Source organism: Equus przewalskii, chromosome 10 (assembly GCF_037783145.1).
Source record: "Equus przewalskii isolate Varuska chromosome 10, EquPr2, whole genome shotgun sequence".
Lineage (NCBI taxonomy): Eukaryota > Metazoa > Chordata > Mammalia > Perissodactyla > Equidae > Equus > Equus przewalskii.
This window is the reverse complement of record NC_091840.1, coordinates 35,653,301-35,676,376: the sequence shown is the minus strand read 5'-3', so window position 1 is coordinate 35,676,376 and position 23,076 is coordinate 35,653,301. Positions and strand designations below refer to the sequence as shown.

At 36.6% G+C, this 23,076-nt stretch overlaps 1 protein-coding gene across 1 annotated transcript in view; it reads right to left on the bottom strand.

Moving 5' to 3' along the window:
• The window catches only part of USP32 (ubiquitin specific peptidase 32), a 215,336-nt gene that overhangs the window by 24,450 nt on the left and 167,810 nt on the right, over positions 1 to 23,076 (bottom strand). Inside the window, exons 13-24 of the mRNA XM_070562389.1 lie at positions 19,577 to 19,772; positions 16,873 to 17,048; positions 16,186 to 16,326; positions 10,870 to 10,987; positions 7,574 to 7,728; positions 6,035 to 6,116; positions 5,184 to 5,258; positions 4,580 to 4,718; positions 3,980 to 4,085; positions 2,114 to 2,287; positions 1,287 to 1,461; positions 136 to 287 (exon numbers count right to left, since the gene is read on the bottom strand). Coding sequence (XP_070418490.1) covers positions 136 to 287; positions 1,287 to 1,461; positions 2,114 to 2,287; positions 3,980 to 4,085; positions 4,580 to 4,718; positions 5,184 to 5,258; positions 6,035 to 6,116; positions 7,574 to 7,728; positions 10,870 to 10,987; positions 16,186 to 16,326; positions 16,873 to 17,048; positions 19,577 to 19,772 — 1,689 coding nt within the window. The remainder of the gene's footprint in view (positions 1 to 135; positions 288 to 1,286; positions 1,462 to 2,113; positions 2,288 to 3,979; positions 4,086 to 4,579; positions 4,719 to 5,183; positions 5,259 to 6,034; positions 6,117 to 7,573; positions 7,729 to 10,869; positions 10,988 to 16,185; positions 16,327 to 16,872; positions 17,049 to 19,576; positions 19,773 to 23,076) is intronic.

Below are 23,076 nucleotides of genomic sequence, written 5' to 3'. Positions count from 1 at the left end.
TAAGTTTCTGAGACTGAGAACTTGACAATTTTTTTTTGTTTAGTTTTTGTTGTGTTTTAATATAATAATTAATTAAGAAAACTGTGATCTTTGGAGGATGGAATCAGGTTTCCTAGAAAGAATAGTTAATATTACCTTTATGTTGGAACCATGTACTTCTGCAAGAAGGATTTGTTCTGATTTAAGTCCACAGAGATCACTCAGCTGTTTTTTTAAACCTGTGTACTTTTCATCCATATTCAGTCTTAGTCCATATCGCACAGGGGTAGTACCATCCAACTTAATAACTAGTAAAGATAAACAATCTTTTGTCAGTAAAATGCGGGTTTCATTGAAAGCTTTACACCGTGTGTCTGTGTGCATGTGTGTGTGCGTAGGGGTGTCTATGACTTGGAAATAGCAAACATTTCAGCTTAGAATTTTTAAATTTTTTTTTTTGAGGAAGATTAGCCCTGAGCTAACTGCTGCCAGTCCTCCTCTTTTTGCTGAGGAAGACTGGCCCTGAGCTAACATCCATGCCCACCTTCCTCTACTTTATATGTGGGATGCCTACCACAGCATGACTTGCCAAGCAGTGCCATGTCCGCACCTGGGATCTGAACCTGTGAACCCTAGGCCGCCAAAGCGGAACATGCAAACTTAACTGCTGCGCCACCGGGCTGGCCTCATCAGCTAGAATTTTTATTTTTATAGGTAACAACAGATATTTTATAGGCTACAACAGATGGTACTTAAGGATAATATTAAATGAAATCATGATTTTATTTTTTTTAAAAGATTTTATTTTTCCTTTTTCTTCCAAAGCCCCCCAGTACACAGTTGTGTATTTTTAGTTGTGGGTCCTTCTAGTTGTGGCATGTGGGATGCCGCCTCAGCATGGCTTGATGAGCAGTGCCATGTCTGCACCCAGGATTCAAACCAGTGAACCCCTGGGCCACTGAAGCAGAGAGTGCGAACTTAACCTCTTGGCCACGGGGCTGGTCCCAAAATCATTATTTTTTGATGTTCATCTCATACAGAAGTGTGAGTGGCTTTGCAAGATTGTAAAGTGAGTTTCTGGGACGCCTGCAGCTAACAGAGGAATCAACGGGTACAAAAATGGACCCACGTTACAAGTCTTTCAAATCTCAAATCATGCCTGAAATTAGATTGGTAGATTATAACACGCTGACTACCAGTCTTTATGAGAATGTATTATAAACAAATGACCATACTTAAAATTCAAGCTGCTTGAATAAGGTAAAAGACAATGAAGTTAAATAGTTTTTCAGAACTTTGTGACCTACCTGTTATTTCTAAGTGCATATAACTGTCCATTGGTAGTGGCAAAGATAAAAAATTGAAAGGGTCAAATCGAACACTTATATGTCCGCATGTCTTGCATTTGACTTGGGACCTTAGCTGCCCATGGAACAAATCCACAACAATTGATCTATTCCTTCTCAGATGGTTGTCCCAGGCCTAGCAAGGAAAAAGATTGGAGAATTTTTTTTCAAAATTCCAAAACTAAGTATTTCTACACAAATTCAAAGAGACTGGTTAAATATATTGGATTTAAATATCAAGGATATAATCCTCAATCTTCACTTAAAATGTAAAAGCAGACTGCCTACAAATTTACAATTCGGATTTGTAATTTAAAATTTATTGCCTGCTAAGATAACAGAGAAAACCAATTATTAAATAGAATGTGATTCTGCTCAACCTATAAAATATTAAGTTCAGATGGACAATCCTAATTTTTTCTTTGTTCTTACCATGGTAACACTCATGAGTTTTAAAGTTCTTTGTCCATTAAAAAGCAGATAAAATATGTCTATTTGTCACTGTACACATTAGCAATTATAGGGACTCTAGAAGTTCTACTGAATAATTATTCCTACATCCTCTCCTAAAAGTTTACAATGTGAAAATACAACATTTTTTTATTTTCATTAAGGGTGCTTTATTTTGGCATTCCTGCACATGAATTAAGCAGAGAAATATAAATTCCTTTATTTTCACAGTAAAATTCTGATCACAGAATAGTTCAGTTAGCATTAAGTTGTGCAACACACATTTTTGGCCAGAACATTTTATCTATTGCTTACTTAGAAACTCAAAACTGACAAACCTCTGCAGCTACTTCCCAGTCTGGTCGGCCATCACTGTCCTTCAGTTCCACATACGGCTTCTCGTGAACTCGGTTGAGATCTTCATGAAGACCATCCAAGAGAAAAGCCAGAAGTTCTTGGGAGTCTTGTTGCTGGAACCCATTAAACCTGGGAGCATATTTTGCTATAGTCCACTATAAATATAAGAGGAATCAAACTCATTATTCGCTGCCCCGTAAAATTTGGAAAGAACATGCCCCGTAATTCAAGCAGAGGCATTATAAGAAGGTAAATAGTATAGTAGATAGTCTGTCTCTATTTCAGCAAATATATTTTGGATAATCATGAAATCCTTCTACTCCTAATCTCAAAAGAAAAACAAAGTATTGGGGCCAGCCCCGTGGCCGAGTGGTTGAGTTCGTGCTTTGCTTTGGCGGCCCAGGGTTTCACCGGTTCAAATCCTGGGCACGGACATGGCACTGCTCATCAGGCCACGCTGGGGCGGTGTCCCACATGCCACAGCTAGAAGGACCCACAACTAGAAATGCACAACTATGTACCGGGGGTCTTTGGGGGAAGGAAAAATAAAAAAATAAAATCTTAAAAAAAAACCAAAAACAACCCCCCAAAAAACCCTAAAGTATTTTGGCCAATACTGTATCCCAATTCAGCAGCATATAAGCAAACAGTTCTTTAGGTACACAAAAGATATTTAAGACAGATAAGACTATTAAAATAGCATTTGCTCACACTGAAAGATTTCCTGTTACATTAATTTTTCTGGTCTTGTATCCTAACGTTTATTATCAGAGGCAGAATAGCATCATGTTTAACTGTGAGGATTTACTAACTAGCCTGCAACCTTGGGCAAGCTATTTAACTGCTCTGAGTCTTAGTTTCCTGAGCCATAAAATGGGGATAATAACATTGCTTTACATTACAGAGCCATTTAGGAAATTAAATGAGTTAATACACATAAAGTAATTAGAATAGTGCCTGGTAAGTGGCAAGGAATCAAATTTTTAGCTATTATGAGTATGATTATTAATTTTTAACCTAAAAAGCTTTTGCCTTGTGTTTTTAAATAAAGATAAAAAATAATCCTAATTTCAATAAAACTCACTACATACAATATTAATGTAAAATTTGTATCCATTAATTACATGCTTTCTTTTTGCTTTTTAATTCTACAGATAGAACTAATTATCCTAGTAATGTTAAAAATGTATTGAGTATTATTCATTAGACTCAGAGGTCTACCCTGCAGTTAGTATACTTCTAATAACGAAGAATTAACAAAGAAAGGTTTACTATATATAAAAGTAAGATATCTGATAAATTAGTAAAATGAATGATACCCCAAATTTAGACTGTGGCTTTGATCCTTTCCTACCCACTACATCTATAGCAGTATTATGCATATATTTGAACAAGTATTTGACATCCAATTTATGCCTAGTGAAAGATCCAAAAACATTAAACTAAAACTAAAAAGCTAAACATAAAAAACACGTAGAGAGGGGCTGGTCCTGTGGCCAAGCGGTTAAGTTCACATGCTCCGCTGCAGGCGGCCCAGTGTTTCGTTGATTCGAATCCTGGGTGTCAACATGGCACTGCTCATCAAACCATGCTGAGGCAGCGTCCCACATGCCACAACTAGAAGGACCCACAACAAAGAATATACAACTATGTACCAGAGGGCTTTGGGGAGAAAAAGGAAAAAAATTAAAAAATCTTTAAAAAAAGAAGATGAGCCACCCTCAAGTGTGGACCACTCTTCCTTTAAAATTAAAACAACAACAACAACAAAAAACATGTAGAGAAAAATAGTTACTTAAACAACTGCTTGAGACTAAAATACTTTTATATTATTTTAACCCGCTTACCCGAAGCTTTAATGGCGCAACATTCTTCTGAGTTCCACTCCAAAGTTCTTGTACTAAATCCCCATAGCATTTAGCCATATGCCCCTTCATACCAATGGGATTTGTCCTAGAGGTTTGAGAGGAAAATTTATTGCCAAAGATTCTTATAAATCACAATCACGTGGGCACAGAAAAGCCTAGCATCTATTTTCTCACATCAAATTTTTTTTTAAAACAAGAGAAGTATCTGGGGCCAGCCCTGTGGCTGAGTGGCTCTGCTTCAGCAGCCCAGGGTTTTGCCAGTTTGAATCCTGGGTGTGGACATGGCACCGCTCATCAAGCCATGCTGAGGTGGTATCCCACATACCACAACTAGAAGGACCCACAACTAAAAATACACAACTATGTACTGGGGGGCTTTGGAAGAAAAAGGAAAAATAAAATCTTAAAAAACAAAACAAAACAAGAGAAGTATCCCTAGGCCCTTATTTCATACTAAATAGGGCAAGTAAGATAAGACTCCCCCCCCCCCTCCATGGTGAAGGAAGAGGACAATTAGGTGATACTGGTTCATTTCAAAGTTATAAAAGGTTAAGAGGCTGATGACTCGAGAAAGATTACCTGTTGAGTTCGTAAAGATGTCTCCCTGAGATAAAATACTGTGTCAGTGGCTGTGTGTTACTAACACACTGGATGCTTGAGTTCATGAAGCATGTGTTTCCCAGATTACTCAGACCTGTGGCTCCCTTTTCTGTGGGAACTGGAACAAACAATATGAGAACCGAAGCCTAGCTGTAGTAAGATAAACAGTTACTTGTATTCGATGCAGTGATTTTTATAATTCTTCTAATCAGCTAAATGGAGCTCATATTTCTCTACTTTGTCTTTCAAAGCTAAAATGGGGAAGGTTTTTCACGCAGTGTCATTGGCAATCATGATAATCCATGCTCATCTATAATCTAGAAGCGGCAGTGATTCTCTTTAATTGCCACGATAGCTTCATAGAAATCAAACAATTCTCTCTTAGCATTAGGTCTTTAAAAATATATAAATTATTTAAATGCAAGGTTAGAAAGAAGTTTTCCTGCTTCAGGAAAAAGAAAAATAAGAGGGGGCATAATCACTTTTAAACTAGAAAGCTAAAGTTCTAACACTTTAATAGTTGAGAGAAAAAAAAGAATACATTTAAGATAATCTCTTTAAATGTAATACACTGGAGACTTACCTTTGTGTCTATCTATTTTACTACTGTTTGCTATAAAGGACATTTCCTCAGGCCAACTCATATCTTTGTTGCGAACTGGAAAGACAGATAGGAATGTATTAATTTCTTATCCATTCAAATCATACCCACTCAATTGCTTCTGTTTAAAAAGAACAAAAAAGCACTCATTTCTAAATCAGAAACTGAAACAAATCAAGTTAATTTGAGTAACTGACTCTGAAACGATTCCAACTCTTCATATTGGTGACTTTATAGTTACTTGGTCAGAATTAATTAGTGAGCTATTCTCTCAATTACCTACCTGAAAATAAAATTATACTCAACCATCTATAGAAGTAATTAAAGCTTTTAAACTTAACATATTAGAACTATTACAATTCTTTTTTAAACTGTGACAGCTGTCAGAGTAATCTATTCATTTTAATACAAAAGAAGCTAGCAATGTTTCCATGAATCTTTTTTTTTTGAGGTAACACTGGTTTACAACATTATATAAATTTCATGAATCTTGATGGGAGAAGACATGGTTTTAGTTTTCAATGACATGTGCATGCTAGTGTGTAAATCTATGTGTGAATATACAAGAAAGTCCAGTGTTGATGACTAATGAAAGCCCATGCCACTAACTATGCAGAAAGTTAGTCCCTTTACTCAAACTCAAAAAGGCAGCCTGAAAATTTTAAGAAACTTTGTAAACTTATAACTAAAGGGTTTGATGGGTTTTCTTTACCATAAAGAATACATGATCGAATAATAGTTGGAAAAATTATAAAATGGATTATTAGTGAGTAAATAAATCTTTAAATTCTTCCCCTAAAAATCTAATATAGATGCATACTTCCATCTTGTACCTTCAATTACCAGGTGCTGCTCATCCTGGATTTTCAAATATTCCAATCTATGATCCTCATCATCCAGAAGAGTAAGGTAATTCTGTGTATAGAAGAGGAAATGTTTTTGTTAATTGATTACTAAACTTGAAACAAATACGGAAATAAAAATGAATGACAATTAAAAATGCCCTTGTAGTTACATAACTCATGTGACAGATATTTGGCATATTATAGTTGTTTAGAAATATTTATAATTTAGTTGGCAAAATGAGAGAAAAATAATGTATACTTCATAAATAATGTATACTTCATAAACATATACATTATGTTTCTAAAGCAAAGTTATATAGAATTTTGGGGAGACCAGAAGAAGATTCATCACACGTCAAACCAAAATTCATCAAGATTTAGATTTTCTGATTTTTTTTTTTTTGAGGAAGATTAGCCCTGAGCTAACATCCACTGCCAATCCTCTTTTTGCTGAGGAAGACTGGCCCTGAGCTAACATCCATGCCCATCTTCCTCCACTTTATACATGGGACGCCTCCCACAGCATGGCTTGCCAAGTGCTGCCATGTCCGCACCCAGGATCTGAACCAGTGAACCCCGGGCCACCGAAGCGGAACGTGCAAACTTAACTGCTGCGCCACGGGGCTGGCCCCAAGATTTAGATTTTCTAAAGAGGTTATAGAAAATAAATTTTCTTTAGCACCTAGTATGAAATTCAGTAAATGTGCCTGTGATTAAGATGGAACTTGATCACTTACTAGGAGCTGAAAATGTAAAACCTAATGCCATGCAGTAGAATTATATATATTTTTGTTCATGCTCACTCTGTCCAAAGTGCTCACAAAATTAATTCATTTAATTCTCACAACTACCCCAAGGGAGAAACTATTATTTTCCCCATTTACTCATGAGAAAACTGAGACAGAGAGTTAAGTGAATTGCTCTTGGTTACACAACTCACAAGAGCTAGGATTTAATCCCTGCAATGTGGCTCCAGGAGCTGTGTTCTGAACTACTACACTATACTGCCTCTCAGTGGTGACCAAAGGAGGACTTAAGAAGGAACGGAATAGAGAACTCCTTGAAACTACTTATGATCCAATTTCAGAGTATAATCTGAAGACATATTGCATACGTTAGGAAGAGTATACAAGCAATTAACATCTCTGCCTCTGAGGAGAGTGATACTTAGGGGTCGGCAGATGGGAAGAAAGAATTTTCACTATATACTTTTGTATTGTTTGAATTTTTTTTAACGTGTATAATTTACCTTAAAATAAATCCAAAATAAACTCTATTCAGTTAAAAAAAAAAGCTATGTGCAGGTACTTTATAACAATAATCTTCACAAGATGATGATCAACTGTTATTACAGATTTCAGGTGACAAATATCTACATGTATACACGCAGTAATTTAAAAATTGACGTTTCCACTGAGATCCTAGATATGGCTTTCAGGATAATTACTGTAGACAAAAACCCCAGACTCATGAAATATGGATTTAACACTTCATCAGGACTCTTCAGGACTCTGAGATGCCTCTTACCTCACTGTTGTACAGCCACAGGCGCATATCTTCTTCTTTGATGCGCAGCCTCTGAGATAGATACTCATGAATTTCCTTGATGGTCTGCATTCGACTAAAACAGCCTGTATAGGCTAAGACCCGCTTTAATGGTGCATTCGGAGAAGGTACATTTCCTATGGTCATAGTAATCACAATAAGGAAGAAGGCAGATGTAAAAAAAACAAAACAACACCCCTCTTAGCAATGGAGATCATACTATTTTAGGAAATATTGATGAGAAATGAGAATTACAGGTTTAATAATTTTATATATTAAGAAGCTTTAAAATGAAGACAGGAGACCTAAATACCTTAGAGTGAGCCAAACTTTGAAAGGAAGAGCAACAAAGTCATAAAGCCCAAATAACTGGCGGTATTTGGATCCTACGATGAGTGGCAAATATTAACAACAGGCACTGGTATTTTAGCTGCCCTCAGTTGGGTCACACTCAATAGCAAAATCAAAACTCAGTGTAAGAAGGGGTAACATAAAATGGGACAGGATTTGAATTCCACAGATAGATAACTGGATTCACCTGATCCACTTTCTTAAAATAAACTGTCTTTGAATTACTAATTCCACCATTCTGTACTTAATTGGCCCAATTACCTAGCATAGTGGTACAATTACACACAAAAAATTTAGGCATAGACTCTACATGGCCAAACAGAGCTTTAAAATGAAGCCAAGAAGCTTCCCATGAAAAAGAAATTGCCCACTGAAAGGTAGGAGAGGGAAAAAAATCATCATATGGCCTGCCTGCCCAATAAGATCACAGAAGACATGACCTTGAATTCCTGAAGGGCTTAAGGTGGAAACAAAAAGAGGGGCAATAAGGAGAAAGAGTAAAGAGTGAAGGAAGAACATATTAAGTCTAACCACATACAGTCACACATCACATTACTGACATTTTGATCAACGACAGACCACGTATATGATGGTGGTCCTTTTAGTACAACGTAGCCTACATATGTAGTAGGCTAAACCACTTAAGTTTGTGTAAGTACACTCTATGATGTTCACACAATGATGAAATCACCTAACAATGCATTCCTCAGAATGTATTCCTGTCATTAAGCAACACATGACTGTACTTCAAAAGAGAAGGGGGATGAAATGACAAGAGATTATGAAAATCATGGATAGGTTGGTAAAACAATCTGCTAAACCCTGGTTAACTAATCAGCCAAAAATCCAGACAAAAGCTGTACCTTAAAATGGTTCTCTCTGCCTATGGGAGGTATTGAGCAACCCAAAACAAAAATAAACTTAACATATCAATACAATCTGTCTAGGGTACAATTTTATACACTGCAGGTAGTTTTATACCCATTCAATGGTGACTTAGTTTTTTCCTCCCATTAAATGCGCTTTAAGTGAGTCTTCATCTACTAAACAAAGTGGAGAAAAGTACTGGCATCATCCGCTTTTTTAGAGCTTCCAAAAACAATTCACTTGCTTAAATAGACTGAAAAATCATCTAAGAAACAACTTCTATAGGCTTGTCTGTCGAAAAGGCTACATTTAAGTCATTGTAACTGTGGCAAAGGTTGTATATCTGTCCACTTCAAAAGGAATAAAAGAGCCTAGTAAACAGCTGTAGTAAGTTGAGTAATGAGAAAAATGAAAACTGTGTTATGACAGAATGAAACCCAACCATGAACAATTTAAACACACAGCAAAGCAAATCTTTTACAATAAGCAAGCAAAGGATAATCCCTAAAAGAAACAAAAGAGCAAATTTCCCCAATCATACATCAGAGGATTAGTTATAAGATTACAGCAAGAAAGTACATTTTCAAAAACTTCAAAATGATTAATGATTGATTCCACAACTAATTATTAAGGAATAAAATTTCAAATTAAGAACAAATTTGGAGAACAACTACCCAGTTCTAGGATTCAGAAGCATTTGGATGCGTAATGTCCAAGTCAATTTCTATCATCCTAAGCCACATAAGAAATTTATTTGAATTCTAGACAGTTTTAGCATAGCTCATTAAGCAGGCGGCCACTTATTATTACACAAAATTTTGTGCTTTTGAATAGCACCAACAAATCTAGTGGAATTTACAGAAGCAGCAAAAATCTAGGATCAGCACAAGAGTTACAAAGAATACTTACTAAAAGTGCAACAACACATCTTGCCTCTCATGTTATCTTTCAAAAAGAATCGAAAAAGATATGTGCTATGGATGCCACGGAAATAAGGCAAACACTTTTATTCAATGGAAAATCAAATCAAGAATGTTTCATAGAGATTCTATTTCACTGTTCCTTGATTTTGATATTTCCCCCAAAGACAAAGTTTGGTGAGGCAGAGGCCACTGCTGTCCTATAATTCTTACCAAACAATATGTATAAGAATCCCCATATATTATCTGAATATAACCTTTAAGGAAGACATAAAATTAACCCTATTCAATTTCAAAGGAGGGATGGTACTTATAGGGTTGGTTTGGGTTCATAGGTAGTTCTTGCATACTAAGTTATATTAATTATAACATTTTGGCATTAACACAAAGTCCGAGACTTTGTGTAAATGGATAACCTCAGTATTTCTGCTGAAGAACAATTTCAAATATTTGCCAACGCAAAAGCACAGAGCAAATCTTGACCATCAATAAAATTTAACCTCATAGAGAAATCAAAGGAGAACTTTTTGCATGTAATTTATATGTCATTTTGATAGCCTGATGTTTTTCAAAGCAAATGTATCACTTTCATTTTCAAAAATATATCCTTTGCTCTGTATTATCTGTCTCTTATAAAGGCTCTTTGGACGTAGCATGAGAAATGTATCATGTTTTGTCAAAAAAATACCGAAAAGTAAACAAAAAAGATGATAAATTGTCAAAGAAATCACTCCTTAGAAATTTGAGTGGAGCTGACAAGACCAGTCATTGACTGGTAGACTCTAACTTAGGTCAAGCAAATAATTTATAGTCACTTGTTCTCAAAGAAATAAAGTTTGTGAAATTCATTGCTGTTTGTTATCTTTGTATGTTTACAAACCAGAAAAGGAAACAACCCTTCGCAGTTTGCTGCTGAGATTTTGGCTCTAGCCCATCTAGTCTTGCGCATGACCATAGATCTAAGCCCCACAAGTAATTTACTGATTCTGTATGAAACCAGATGGGAATGTGTACTAGTACAGTGGCACCAGACTTGAGCAACTTGGTTTTTTTTTTTTTAAGGAAATGCATGGTATTCTTGCTGCATTCTTAAATTACCTCTTGGTAAATGCTGAGGAAACATTCTCAGGCTCATCATACCCATATTCACCCAGATGTTAGACTGCTGTGTCCGAGTGGCAGGCTGCTGTCTCAGGAAGAGAAGATACCTAGGAAATAATTCCAGCTCTGGGATTTCTGTCTTGCTATTCTTGATCACCTGTTATTTTAAAAGACACAGTGATCACTATAAAAGAATAAACAAAACTTGCCACTTTTATTTAACTTCTGAGATTTATTTTTAAACTAAAATGTCTAATAGGTTCACTACCTATATTTCAGTTAGATTATAGAAATTCATAGATTTAAATTACATGGGTTTATATACTCTCAGGCTCCTGCTCCTAAATCTATCTTCCAAGATTAGAACTCCTGGTGGGCATTTTCTCCCCTTTCATTTAAAAGCAAGTAACATCAAAATTAAGGGAAAAAATCTTACATATTATCTACTACCCTCACATCACAACTCTTTTCACTTTTACATATTTCATTTATATAAATGATGGTCTTTTAAAGGATAAATTCTTAGGACTGGAGTTACAAATCAAAAAGTATGGAAGTATTCATGTCAAAGTCATATCGCCACCCAAAGTGTAGTAATTTGCAATATCCCCAGAAACGTATGAATGTACTATTCTCATAAAACCTTATCATTGGACATCATTTAAAAATACCCTGTTTCAGGTGCCAGCCTCATGGCCGAGTGGTTAAGGTCATGCACTCCACTTCGGCGGCCCAGGGTTTTGCTGGTTCAGATCCTGGGCGCGGACATGGCACTGCTCATTAGGCCACGTTGCGGCAGCATCCCACATACCACAATTAAAAGGACCCACAACTAAAATATACAATTAAGTACTTGGGGGATTTGGGGACAAAAAGCAGGGGAAAAAAATACTGTGCTTCTTTAATACATATAAAGAGTATTGTAACTTTGCTTAAAATTTTATTTCTTGTATAAGTGAGGATAAAAATGTTTTGATATAAAAATTTACTATCTATGGTTCTAGATAACTGGTCTGTTCAAATGTTGTCTTTTTTTTTTTTTTAAGATTTTATTTTTTCTTTTTCTCCCAAAGCCCCCCAGTACATAGTTGTGTATTTTTAGTTGTGGGTCCTTCCAGTTGTGGTATATGGGACGCTGCCTCAGCATGGCCTGATGAGCAGTGCCATGTTCACGCCCAGAATCCGAACTGGCGAAACCCTGGGCTGCCAAAGCAGTGTGCGAGAACTTAACCACTCGGCCACAGGGCCGGCCCCTCTTCAAACATTTTTTGTCTATGATTAAAACAACTGCATTGAGGGCTGGCCCCATGGCCGAGTGGTTAAGTTTGTGCACTCTGCTTTGGCGGCCCAGGGTTTGGATCCTGGGCGCGGACATGGCACCACTCATTAGGCCATGTTGAGGCGGCATCCCACATGCCACAACTAGAAGGACCCACAACTAAAATATGCAACTATGTACTGGGGGGATTTGGGGAGAAAAAAAAAAAGCAGGAAAAAAAAAAAAAGAAGATTGGCAACAGTTGTTAGCTCAGGTGCCAATCTTAAAAACAAACAAAAAACAACTACACTGGATGTCCAAAACTGGGATTCACATTGAAGCAGGATTTTTCAGAACCCTTCCAACATCCTGCTTGCCAGCCCAAAGACACATGAAAAGACTTCATTATCAAAATAGTGCTTCAAGACTTTTAAGAGTAGCACATTATCAATTTAGTATTTCAAAAGGATAGCAAGGTTAACACTCAAACGCTTTAAAACATAAAATCCTACAGAATCTTCAGTGGTTTCAAGTGATCAGGCTTTATTTTACTTCCCTTTGCCCTAGTAACCAACGTCTTCTTTAACAGCATTTTTTAATATCAAAAAGGGGCAGTAGGGGCCAGTCCCATGGCCAAGTGGTTAAGTTCGTGCGCTCCACTTAGGTGACCGAGGGTTTTGCCAGTTCGGATCCTGGATATGGACACAGCACTGCTCATCAAGCCATGCTGAGGAGGCGTCCCACATAGCATAACCAGAAGGACCTACAACTAGAATATACAACTATGTACTGGGGGGATTCCCAGAGAAAAAGCAGGAAAAAAAGAAGATTGGCAACAGATGTTAGCTCAGGTGCCAATCTTTAAAAAAAGAACAAAAAGAAGAAGGGGTAGTAAAGAAGCAAATAAACACAACCGCTACAAACCAAGTCTTTAGGAGTATTTCTTAAGAGTATTCCACACATTCTGATATGCTACAGTATGGCACTCAGAAAGCTCTATTTGGGAGCTTTTTCAACTCCTATTTAAATGGTAAGCAGTAAAAAGAGCTCTCCCTGCCACTCTCCTCTAAAATCACTGGAAGAAAACAAAGTCTGGACGTCCACTTCTAGGTAGACACTGACAGCTGCAAAGCCAACCATAATTTTTATGATTTCAGTTTCAGTGATTTGGGGGAAGATTAATAATTTAGGATCTGTCGTTGTCAGGCTACATAAAAACAAAACCTTTGGCAGAATCTGAACTGGTAATGAAGTAGTTTTTATAATATGCATCTTGCTTTCCAAGATGATAAGTGATTTTGTGAGCAAATTAACAAATTCTTATACATACAGGCACAAACATACATAAACACATATCTTTTTTACATTTTAGTTATTCTCATCTATTAACTTGTTACCTTAATGACAACCAGCAAACAATAGATGCAATTCCACTTACAGGAATTTACCTTAAAGAGATTATCACACATGTTTGGAAAGAGAATGTTCACTAAAAAATTGTTTTAAACAACTAAAAGCTGGGGGCAAACCAAATGTCCCTCAGTAGGTGACTGGTTAATAAATTATGATTTATGTACACATGCATGTGTATATGTATGCAAGGTATATAAAGGAACATTATGCAATTATTAAAAATAGTATAGATCTAAATTTATTAACCTAGAAAGATATCCATGGCATCTATATTAGACTGAAAACAGGAGATTACAAAACATCAGGTATAATATGATTCAATTTTATAAAATTATCCACATATCTATACATGTATATGAAAAGACACAAAGGAATGTTTGAAAAAATGCACACCAAACTGTTAAATAGTGGTTATCTCTTAAGTAGCAGGAAATGGCATGATTTTTATTTTCTTCTTTGTTTTTTCCATATTGCTTAATTTATCATTAGGTTATGTATGACATGTGCAAATAAAATACAGCCATTTCCTTAAATGGCATGATTTATGTAAGTATGAGGGTGAAAGCATTCATTTTTAACCATTCCATGGCAAATATATTCAGGATTCTCTAACTGGGAAAGCCCTATTTCAAATGTTTCTACAGCAATTTTTCCTGAAATCAGGCAAATTTATCATATTTAGAGATGAGAAAATACTGTCAAGCCAGCAAACAAAGCTTTAATCTGGTAAAATTATAGTTTACTTAACTAACACTCGTCTAACATCAATGTAAAAAACACGACCTTTCTGTGACACTCTGAAAAAACTCATTTAATTATAATGAGGATGATGATGATGACAGTAGCAACAGTCAACATTTATTGACCATTTACTGTAAATCAGATGCTGTGCTAATTGTATGTACTATTTAATTATCAAAACAACTCTAATGAGGTAGATATTATTGTTATCTCTATTTTACAGATGAGGAAACTAAGATTTAGAGATTAGAACACTGGAAATCTGAATCCAGGCAGGCTCTAATAAATAAAACTATATCTACATTAAACACAATTATCACAATTTTCCTCCTACAGATATAGAATATTAAGACAAAGGAGGAAAGTCCCAGGAATTAAGTGACTAACTCAAGGGCTACCCCAATAAATAAAGAAGAATATAATATAGTATATGTATCAATTTATATTCATATTTATATGTATCTATCTAGGAGTCCTGATGTCAAATACAGTAGGAACCTTTTGGAGTCAACAAACACAAATCCTAAATTCCTGATTCCAACTTAAGCATAATTTTTTTTTTTAAGATTTTATTTTTTTCCTTTTTATTCCCAAAGCCCCCCGGTACATAGTTGTGTATTTTTAGTTGCGGGTCCTTCTAGTTGTGGCATCTGGGAAGCTGCCTCAGCATAGCCTGATGAGCGGTACCATGTCCACACCCAGAATCCGAAGTGGCAAAACCCTGGGCAGTGGGGCAGCAGAGCGCGCAGACTTAACCACTCGGCCACAAGGCTAGCCCTAAGCATAATTTTGAATAAACGTAATTATTAAAAATTCAAAATCAATGTCAAAATTACAGACGAAGGTTTTATATCTCATCTATGCAAAATTTTCCTAGTATAAGAAAGTTCTAGGGCTGGCCCCATGGCCCAGTGGTTAAGTTCGCATGCTCTGCTTCGGCAGCCCAGGGTTTCACTGGTTTGGATCCTGGGCATGGACATAGCACCACATAGCGCAACCAGAGGCACTCATAACTAGAATACACTACCATGTACTGGGAGGCTTTGGGGAGAAGAAAAAAAAGAAAAAAGATTGGCAACAGTTGTTAGCTCAGATGCCAATCTTAAAAAAACAAAAAAAAAGTTCTGGCTTGGATATTACATAAGGGAGAACGTTTCTTGATATACCAAAAGAATCTTCTTATAAGTATTTTACTGCATTGACAATGTAAAGAGTATTCAGGGAGTCCTACTGTTTACTGTATAAATTCAACAAATGAAGCATAGTTAACTCACTAATATTTTGATATTACATACTCTAAGTCCTTTAAATTATTTTAGAGCATTCTACTTAAGCTGTGACATTCTAATAACGGCAACAATCAGAATTCATTAACTTTGAATTCCTGTTACCACATATTATAATCTATATCTTTCTCCTTCAAAAAGACAAACCACAAAGAATCCACCAGCAGCTACAAGATGAACCTGATCCCTAACTGGATGCCTGTATGGTTAATGGGAATAATAGTTTCAGAAGTAACCTCTGCACTACCTGTCCCACATTCATTGAACTTTTCAGCAGTGGCTCTCAGACTTCTGTTCCAGCCTAAGTCCTGCATTATCCTAACGTCTGCATTTATATGCATGACTTAATAGCTTAACCTCATAATTCCTTGACTTTATTTAGTCCACTCCATATTTACCCTTCACTCCATATAAGACATCCACTCCCACAGGCACATCATTGTATGGCTGGTACCTAATACAGTGCTCAATAAATGTATGAATAAATGAATGAACGTGAAGGAACCTTAAAGCTGTTCAACTAATTTGAACAGGTACTGAGTACTCCTGTTATCATAGGTAAGAACTAATCTGTGGATAGTAAGGTTCATGTAGAAAAGTAATAGAAGACCACATCTAGGACTGCTCCTTATATAAGACACTATTAGCTATACTTACAGGTCTAGGTAGGGCCAGGTTTGCTCCATACCAATGATAAAGTGCTCTCCACACAGGTTCTGGGACCATTTCATAATCTCTTCCATGGATCAGCTGTGGGGTTCGTTTTAATCGTCCTCCTTCTAGTGTTAATGATGTAGCCTTAGAAAGAATGGAATGTAACTGTTAATTTGTAACATTACAGTGTCTTGTGTTTTAACAAAACCTAGACACAGAAGAACAAACATATGTCACTATTGTTTCATGTTACTGGAAAAAAGGAATTTTCTAAAGGAGATTTTTATGTTTAATTTTTTAAATAAACTATTTAAGAAAGGGAATTCAAGGCAAATCATTTGAAAAAAATCACTGGAGCATCTGGAAATAATAAGACTGGTTTTCACAGATTTCTTTCAAACAATAAAAAACATTATTTTGGAAAAAATAAATTCCATATACATATGAAGCTACATTTTCACAGTAGCTGTCCTAAGTAGAAACAGCATTTATAAGCTCACTACCCTTCTATGCAAGTAATAAATCATAAAATATTCTCACAGAAATGTACTATGCAAAGAGACTTCCATCCACAACAACAACAGGTTAATTAAATGAACCATAACATTCTGCTGTGTGGTAAAATCTCTAGAATGAAATTTATTAGCAACTTGAAACAGAATGATTTTAAACAGATGTCAAATTACTTACCTTTACTGGTTCTTGAGTTACCAGTGGCTGGTTATCAATAGCCCCTGGTTTCTGAGGATTGAGGTGCAACAAAATATTCCCATTGGCCCCTAGCAAACACTGGTTGTTATTGTCAGAAGTGTTATGTTGTCGAGCAAAGCATATATCTGCCGCTGGTGTGGCAGAATACAGAAAGCCTGTAAGGAAAAAGAGGATAGAATCTCTTTATTTTTCATTATTATACATAAATAGGCTTAAAGACAGGAACTCAATGTCCGTGTATTAGGTTAGTGCTATTATTTTGTTGGCATGTCAGCACACTGTAGGTTCTGATAAGTATGTAGAAGATAGGATATCAAGATGTATTTCCTTCTGGACAGTACCTAGCCTAACGCTAGGTAGAATAAAAGCTTTACAAATTATTATCAAATGAACATTTGTCCAGCCTCCTAGAGTATCTAATAATTCACAAGAAGAATTACACATCCTCCGATGGGAAAGGAAAAAGCATGGCCAAGTAGCTGGGATCTCACACAGTCTCCCTTAATTCTTCTCTTCCACCTGCAAACACATTCCTAAGGTTCTTGGTAGATAATAGTGATAAGAAGTCTCTAAACCAAAGGGAAGGAGCTAAAACAAGAACTTCAACAGAAGAGTGCTGGAGGGGGGGAGGGAGAAACTGTATTCTAATAAATCTATTTGAAAGGAAGGTATGAAAATTACAATAGAAAAATACACATGGAAAAATGATTAATAATGACTTAGAGTTGTGAACCTCAACGGCATTTTTTAAGGTATTTCAACTCTCAACTACATGTTAATCTCAAGTAAACATTCTAGCCATCAGTTACCTTGAACCTTCTATCTGTGGCACTGCTTAGCCCGTGGACAACACAAGTTATAAAGTGAGCACATATCAATAAGGACCTTAGAGGGAGTGAAGAAATAATCTTGGTGTTAAAGCCAATCAGAGAGCACTTCTGATACCGCTAAGTGATCTTTGTAATGTCAGATGGAGAAGGAGAAGCAGTGGATTCTACAAAGAGTTCTGTAGAGAAAATGCTAGCTCTGTCCAATCTGCCTACTCTCTCCACAGAAAAGGAAAAAAGATCTCAAAAATGAAATAAGAAGAGGGTAAGACTGAGAGTCCTGCTACTGTATCAGCTGAATATTAGGGATCAACTCAATTCAGTTGGGCCACAAAAACACCAAAGCATCTTCCCCACAAGCGTAGAACAATTAAGTTTTAGGTAGGTACCAAGGACTAAGGGGAATTATGGGAAGCATTATGAATTCGTTCTCAATATTTTAACAAATAATCCCCAAATTCTGGCCCCAAATGTCTGCAGAATCTGATATGAGGGTACATTCAACTCAATGAAGGTATGCTTATGGTTAGAGTCTTGGAGATGGAAATTTAGATTTTCTCAAAAACTGCCTTCCCAAATTTAAATTTATTGACAAATTTAAATTTAATAGCTTCATGTGGAGAGATGTAGCTAAATCGGTGAAAATATTTTCAAATTGAGAGATTAATAAAGTAGAACATAGAAGAGCTTCTCTTTGGAAAGCTACTAACACATTCAAGAATCTTATAATTGACCACTTCATTAAAAACTTACTTCTGTGAAGGGGAGCCTGGTGCTCAATATCCCACCAAGCTGTACAGAGTTCAGTGACCCTCTTTCTTTATTATACATAAATAGGCTTAAAGACAGGAACTCAATGTCCGTGTATTAGGTTAGTGCTATTATTTTGTTGGCATGTCAGCACACTGTAGGTTCTGATAAGTATGTATCCCCTCCACCACCTTCCAAGGACACTGGGCCTGGGCCCCACACAAAGGAATGTGTCTGGGCTCAGGGCCAAAGATGGCCACTTTGGCCTTGACTCTAAGCAATAAGTTACAAAAAATATATCCTGCGTCATGTTCCTTGTCTGGGCTGGCCACCCCGAAGGGCACCTGACAGGACTTTAAAAACATTCCATCCATGGGAACAAAAAAGATAAAAACACCCCAGCTGTGGGAACAAGAAGAAATAACTCAAAATATCCAAATGTCTGAAACCCTGAGTCGAAACCCAGAGAAACCTTACGATAAGAGGGAGTCACAGGCATAGAATAATCGGAAGTCTCATTGAGGAAAGGACGCTTTGCCTCCGACCTGGACAATCAGCACTCCCACCCGCCGTACAAACTATTGGGACTTCCCCGGCTGACTGTGGTGTGGATGTTGTAAGTACCGATTTGTTGTTCCCCTTTATCCTTGCTCCTTGTTCTGTTTCGCTTTATCAATAAACTTTGATCGCTTAAACAACCAAGTAGCCTTGGCGGTACCTGTCATTCCTTGCCCTTTGCGGCTGTGGGCAACATAAGCACACACTTTGACGAAGTATACTCCTTTAAGAACTGACCCTAGGGCTGGCCTGGCAGCAAAGCGGCTAAGTTCGCACGTTCTGCTTCTCAGCGGCCTGGGGTTCACCTGTTAGGATCCTGGGTGCGGACACGGCACCACTTGGCACGTCATGCTGTGGTAGGCGTCCCATGTATAAAGTAGAGGAAAATGGGCAAGGATGTTAGCTCAGGGCCAGTCTTCCTCAGCAAAAAGAGGAGGATTAGCAGTAGTCAGCTCAGGGCTAATCTTCCTCAAAAAAACCAAAAACAACAACAACAACAGCTAAGAACTGACCCTGACTAAACCTCATAGGACACAAGTCATACTTACTGCTGCCAGCGTTTTCTGAGGCTTCGGATGCAGTAGAAATGTTGTCTGAAAATTTCTCTTCTGTGGGGCTCACATAACTGAGATTTCCTCCTCTGATTCTGTCTTCACTCTGCTCTACGGGATGTACTGCTGTTCCAAATGAATATTTTCCTCCATTCAGAACAGATGATGGCTCAATTACAACAGGGCTAGCATCCTAAAAATCACAAAGTCAGAGATTAAGAGGTAAAATGTAATAATCTGACAACTATACAGCCTTCAAAAATGAATCCCCAAATTACCTACTGTAGAAACAATAGATTCTCCTATGGTGGGCTACAGCAATTTAAAAACATTTTAACGTATAATTAAATTTTAATTACTTCAAAGGGGAAGAGTGTGTATAATTAAATTGGTAAGGCAGGCTGGGAACAGACTGTGAAGGCCTCTGTGCCACATAAAGTAATTTAGATTTTATTCTGCTGAAAACTGGAAACCCTGGAGGGCTTTTTTAAATATTAAAATTTTAAATAATATTTATTCATTTTATCATTAAAGATTACATTGTCACTGTAGAAAATATAGAAAAATATGAACAAAATAAATATCACAAGTACTCAAATTCCATCATTTAGCATTAACTATAGTTGCCATTTTGATGTGTTTTCTTTATTTCTTGTGACTGAAAACATATATATATATAAAATAAGTGACGTGGAGTATATACAGTCATGTGCTACACAATGATGTTTTCATCAATAATGGACTGAATACATGATGGTGAACCCATAAGATTAGTACCATATAGTCTATGTGTGTAGTAGACTATACCATCTAGGTTTGTGTGTGAACGGAACTGGGATCCTTCTCCCTGGTCTAGCAGGTGAATCTAACAAGCAAGCTTTTTAGACTTAAAGACAGTACAATAAAAATCCATGCTGTACGGTGAAGCAGCCATGCAGGCTTCATAAGCCTGTGCCTAAATGACCTTGCAACCTCTCACCTCATGACTGAAGAACCAGCAGGATGAATCAGCAACAGGAAAAGATAATGGGTACCTTGTTCTCACATTTCCCAACTATATTTCTTAGAGATTGAGGGAAAAGGTCACAACCCTGGTCCTTGCCTCCCTCCACAGAGACAACATCAACATTACAAGCCTTGTTTGATGTGTAACCGAAAGTTCTTGTCATGTTATCTTTAAAGCATATGACTATTAGATGTGTAAGCCCTTTCCTGCATGTACACTGCTGCTTTGTTAAAAAGTATATAAACTACACTCGGATCTGTAGACTCAGAACGGTTCCTTAGAATACTCTGTTGGACTGTTTCCCAGGATTCGAATTCCTCACTTTGATTATCAAATAAACTCCTTTAATTAATCTTTATCCAGACTCTTTATTTCAGTTGACACTGTAAGCACACTCTATGATGTTCGCACAATGATGAAATCTCCTAACGATGCATTTCTCAGAACATATGCCTGCTGTTAAGTGACACATGTCTGTAGTTAGAATTAGGGGCAGGGCTCTGACTTACCAGCCATGTGACTTTCGCAATAAGTAAACTTCTAAGCCTCTGTTTCTTCATGGATAAAAATTAGGATAATATTACTATCTACCTCAGAGTTATTGTGAAGATTATATGAGCAACACATGCAAAGTGCCTGGCATTTAGTAAATGTGCTACCACTCTGGTGGTTGTTAAATAGATCTCACATTTTAAACACAGCATACTGTTGGTTTTTCTTTTACTTATTATGTTGACAGGATTTTTCTGCGACAGGCTTTTAAACAGGGGAATAGCATAATTCAATTTTTACTTTACAAATAACTCTAGTGTGTAGAAAGGACTAGAGGTAGCAATTGAAAATTGAGACACAAGTTAGAAGACTCCTATAATAATTCAGGCAAGAGGTGATGAGGTACTAAACCACAGAGCTAGATCCAAAAATAAGGAGATGGAGAGAAGAGAATGGATTTAGGTGATGTAGGTGGTGAGAAATTTGACAACGAATTGTATACGAAAGAGGGGAAAGGTAATTCCAAGGTAGGTGCTGGCTTAGACAACTAGATGGGAGTTGACACTTTTATAAGATAAAGTATATGGGTGAATGAGATCATCTTGGGAATGAGCTTATTCTCGATATTCCTGTTTGAGACACCTGGACATTTGAGTCTAGCGCTCAGGACAGAGAAAGAGGCTGGATATAAAAATTGGCAGCTCAAGAGACTTCCTGAAGAACAAGAAAGTGGTATACATAGAATAAGGAGAGAATAATATTTATAGGATAGGTAGTAGAAGAATCTGGGAAGGACACTGAGCCTGAATGATCAGAGAAAAATCAGGAGATTGTAGAGTACCAGAAGCAGAGACCGTTAGCATAGAACTATTTTCTACTAAGTTTAGCAGTGAAAAAAATAGACATAAGGCTTGAGGAGACAGAGGAGGGAAGGTGCTATGAGAATGTTTATCTGTGTTTTTAAAAGATTGGATATTTGTAACTGAGAGGGTAAAGAGAAAGACTAATGGGACTAACCAGTGGAACAAGATCCCACAGGCATCTGAGGAGACAGATAGCGTGGGTACAAGAACTCAAGTGGCATTCAATAAACACTGATGTGAATTTTAGTAGATAAAACTGATCAGTGAATGTGGGTCTTGAAGGCATTGCTTATAAAGTAACTAACTGAAACCCAAGAAAAACATCAAATTTAAAACCCTAACTCTAAGTCACGGCATAGTAATAGCATAGTGGATGTTTTAGTTTCTTTTAATGCAATTATAATATCCCTAATTTTAGCCAAATTAGGAAGACATTGTATCAACATTTTACTAGCTGTTTTCTCCTCTTTGATCTATGTAAGCCAGGTGAATACTATCAATTTGTAGATCCTTCAGAGAAGCCAACTCTGAAGACATTCCAATGCCTTTAATTGAAAGAGTGGCAAGAAGAATGAGAATAAAACCTAAGTTTCTCTCCACATACCAATTAACTTTGTTGGATTAAAAATTTTTAAATAGCAAGACAGCCTTATCATTAAAACTTCAAACAATTCAGAGGCATATAGATTCACATTCTTTATTACAGATCCAAATGTTAGCATCTTCTGTCAATTATTAACTTTTTTAAAGTATGGTAAAGGCACCACACTATTTTGGGCATTAAATAGTCCTAGTTCACAAAGATAAAGTTATTCCCTATTTAATTCTCTTTCGATCCTCTGATTATTTCAAGGAAAGGGTCTTAGTCTGGTACTGATGTGCTAACCCAATACTTGATATGCTAATCTAACACTTGATAATTTCTCTTTTTGACAGAGAATAGGTCTCAATATTAGTCTTCAAAAGGAGACACTATTTAACTGGAATTTAATAATATATTTTATTTTCACTGAATTTATTTTGATCTTCTATTTCTGGAATGTGACAGATTTTCTATTTAAGATAGTGATATACTTTTCGGACACCATGCCTTCTCAGAGAAGGGAAACAATAGAAAGAATAAACAAATGGGACTT